The following is a 2921-nucleotide window of genomic DNA, read 5'->3' as shown; positions in this document are numbered from 1 at the left end:
AAACATCTATGAAACAAAATATTCTTTTTTGTATATATATATATATATATATATATATATATAGCTTTCAAACTATTAATTACATTAATTGTTTATAGGCGATTGAATTAATGTTTGTGGTAATATCACCCAAATGTGTGGTGTATATCTCATCTACCAGACAAAATCCAAACGCTGATTATTTAACTAGCCAACAAGCGTGGAAAAATCAATTAAAGGTATGGCGTTGAGTGCTTACATCCACAGCGTCTCAACTCCTACTGAGTAGCTAAATTTAAAATAATAATTTTATTCAGTATACCGGAACGGAAAGTAGCTGAGATTGTCTCAGCTTTCCTGTGTTATACTTGAATACATTTTCAAGAGAAAGCCCCCCCCCCCCCAGTGGCAAAGCGGCATGTCTATAACTAGACTTTATAGAAAAGCTTTGGATATTTCACCCGTGTGGAGAACCAACAGATAATAATAAGCCCATCACAGCTGGCTGTTGCGACTTCACTAGGTCTAGCAGAAAGTGGAACTGTTTCCAAAGTAACACTACAGTTTGTCGAACACACAGAAGACTGTTATTTGTTTATCCTGGCTCTCTGCAGCTATTGGGTAGGTGCTCTGGAGCCAAATCAAAAGTCCGCATCCGCTATTCGATGCACAGTTAGTGTTTATATTTCACAGGAATGGTCTGTATTCTGAACGCTCAATGAGGTGCAATGAGTTCACAAAGTGGTACAAAACAGCTCGTTTGCAGTGGTGAATACAATACACGTAAAATCACATTATTTTACAGAGAAATCGTGCTTCCAGGTGTTGACTCACCAGAAGGAATCTGAAATCAGATTCAACCCTATTTTTATACAGAAGCTTGCTGCATAGAGTGATGATGGAAATATGGTGTGAGCATGAATAAAACTCAATGGACATACCGATCTCTACATCTTACAATATGGTACTTTAATGTTCCAAGTTATAGGAACCACATCCAACATCACTTACTGCTGATTTAATTGGCTGTAACTTCAATATAGTGGATGATAATGCCCGCCTCACCACCGACACTTTCCTCAAAGAAAGATAACAAAGAAAATTGAGTGACCTACACGTTTATTTTACTTCAATCCTATCAAACGTAAATGTAATACTTATGGGAAATTATATATTGATTCAAATGACTCCAGGTGCTAGGATATGAATAAAAGCGACTCTTTTAGAGGAGTTGACTAGGATACCTCTGATACCAACATTATAATTTTAAGTATGTAATATCCCTGCAATGCTGCTCTTGCTGTTAGTGGTGACAATATTCTATTAAAGTGAATTCTCATGAACTATAAAAACATGAAATCATCTCTACAAAATATTTATTTGTGAATCACGGCTGGTTAATTCCTCAGTTACTCTTGAAATAATGAATGGTGTTTGGAAAAATAAAAAATAGCAAATAGTTTTGCTTTAAAGTGTGATCAGCTAAGTCATTTCTTTGTTTATGAGGTTTACTTTGTCACAAATGAAACTAAATCAACAGTTCTAGACAAAAGGCGTCTAATCTTTAACTGAAACCTTAATTTGGCTACTTATATCACCATTTCCTTTTTCTCGTACTTAATATTATTAGGAATACATGCTACAAAATGCATTTTAGAATTGTAAAGTTATACCTTTGAAATTGTATAAACTACCAATTTAATAAAGTTTTAATATTTCTTAAAAAATATAGAAAACAAAACATAAAAAAAATGAAGAGGGCAGTTACACTTACCTGTCACAGAACAAAGTAGGGACGGCACGCTGCCACTAACATCATTACATGCTGGGGATAAGGATACACAAATTAAACAAACAGAACGTTCATGCATCAAGCAAAAGAAAATCGTAATAGCATACAGAGCAATAAATAGAAATTAAGTAATTAAATAGGGTTTTATTTAAGTCAAATATAGTGTTAGAAACACGTCAATGCATAAATATTAGTAATTAAACTGTTGTAACACAAAAATGAGTCTGTAATCATTCATCAGTGGTATGAAGCAATGCTACATCAAAACGCTGTATGAAAGTTGCTCTATCGAACGTCTAATAATTTTGGATTTTAAAACTAAGAAACCTACCACAGTAATGAACCTGAATAGCTCTCTCTGAATCAGAAACCTACCACGGTAATGAACCTGAATAGCTCTCTCTGAATTAGAAACCTACCACGGTAATGAACCTGAATAGCTCTCTCTGAATCAGAAACCTACCACGGTAATGAACCTGAATAGCTCTCTCTGAATCAGAAACCTACCACAGTTATGAACCTGAATAGCTCTCACTGAATTAGAGTAATAAAAAACATAACTGGCTCAAAATGAAATAACAATAAATATGACTGGCTCTAACAGAAATACTGCAATAATGAAACGTGACTGTAGATAATCTGTCATAACATCAAGCTTCACTAACTTGGTTGTCATTTCATGTCAATTCTGAATCTATTTTCTGTCATTAAAACACATAGTATTTTAAAAAGTGTTCCTCTTTTCTCCATTCATTAAATATACGTTAAAAACAACTCATTTAACCTGTCAAACCCTAATACTGCAGCTGTCTGCTTGGTAATATTTGAACCTTCTGTCACAATTTTCTGTGGCTTTTGCTATAAACCCTATTAACTTTATGGAACAGTACCTATGAAAACAAATAATGTATTTAAAGTTACTTAAAATTTCAACTTACTCTAACTTCTCAAAGTGATAAATTGTCACTTTAACTACTGTGATATATATATCACGGTGCTACATGCTTGTTACTTTAACTACTGTGATATATATATCATGGTACTACATGCTTGCTACTTTAACTACTGTGATATATATATCATGGTACTACATGCTTGCTACTTTAACTATTGTGATATATATATATATATATATATATATCACGCCACT

At 33.5% G+C, this 2921-nt stretch overlaps 1 protein-coding gene across 4 annotated transcripts in view; it reads right to left on the bottom strand.

Moving 5' to 3' along the window:
* LOC106464456 (irregular chiasm C-roughest protein-like) overlaps positions 1-2921 on the bottom strand; it is a 72487-nt gene that overhangs the window by 9041 nt on the left and 60525 nt on the right. For 3 of the 4 annotated variants that reach the window (XM_022392175.1, XM_022392179.1, XM_022392177.1), the window contains exon 12: positions 1754-1804. The exons of the other annotated variant lie outside the window; for it this stretch is intronic. In XM_022392175.1, coding sequence (XP_022247883.1) covers positions 1754-1804 — 51 coding nt within the window. The remainder of the gene's footprint in view (positions 1-1753; positions 1805-2921) is intronic. 4 annotated transcript variants of the gene reach the window in all.

Source organism: Limulus polyphemus, unplaced genomic scaffold, assembly GCF_000517525.1.
Source record: "Limulus polyphemus unplaced genomic scaffold, Limulus_polyphemus-2.1.2 Scaffold1656, whole genome shotgun sequence".
Taxonomy (NCBI): Eukaryota; Metazoa; Arthropoda; class Merostomata; order Xiphosura; family Limulidae; genus Limulus; species Limulus polyphemus.
This window is presented reverse-complemented; position numbering and strand designations above follow the sequence as displayed.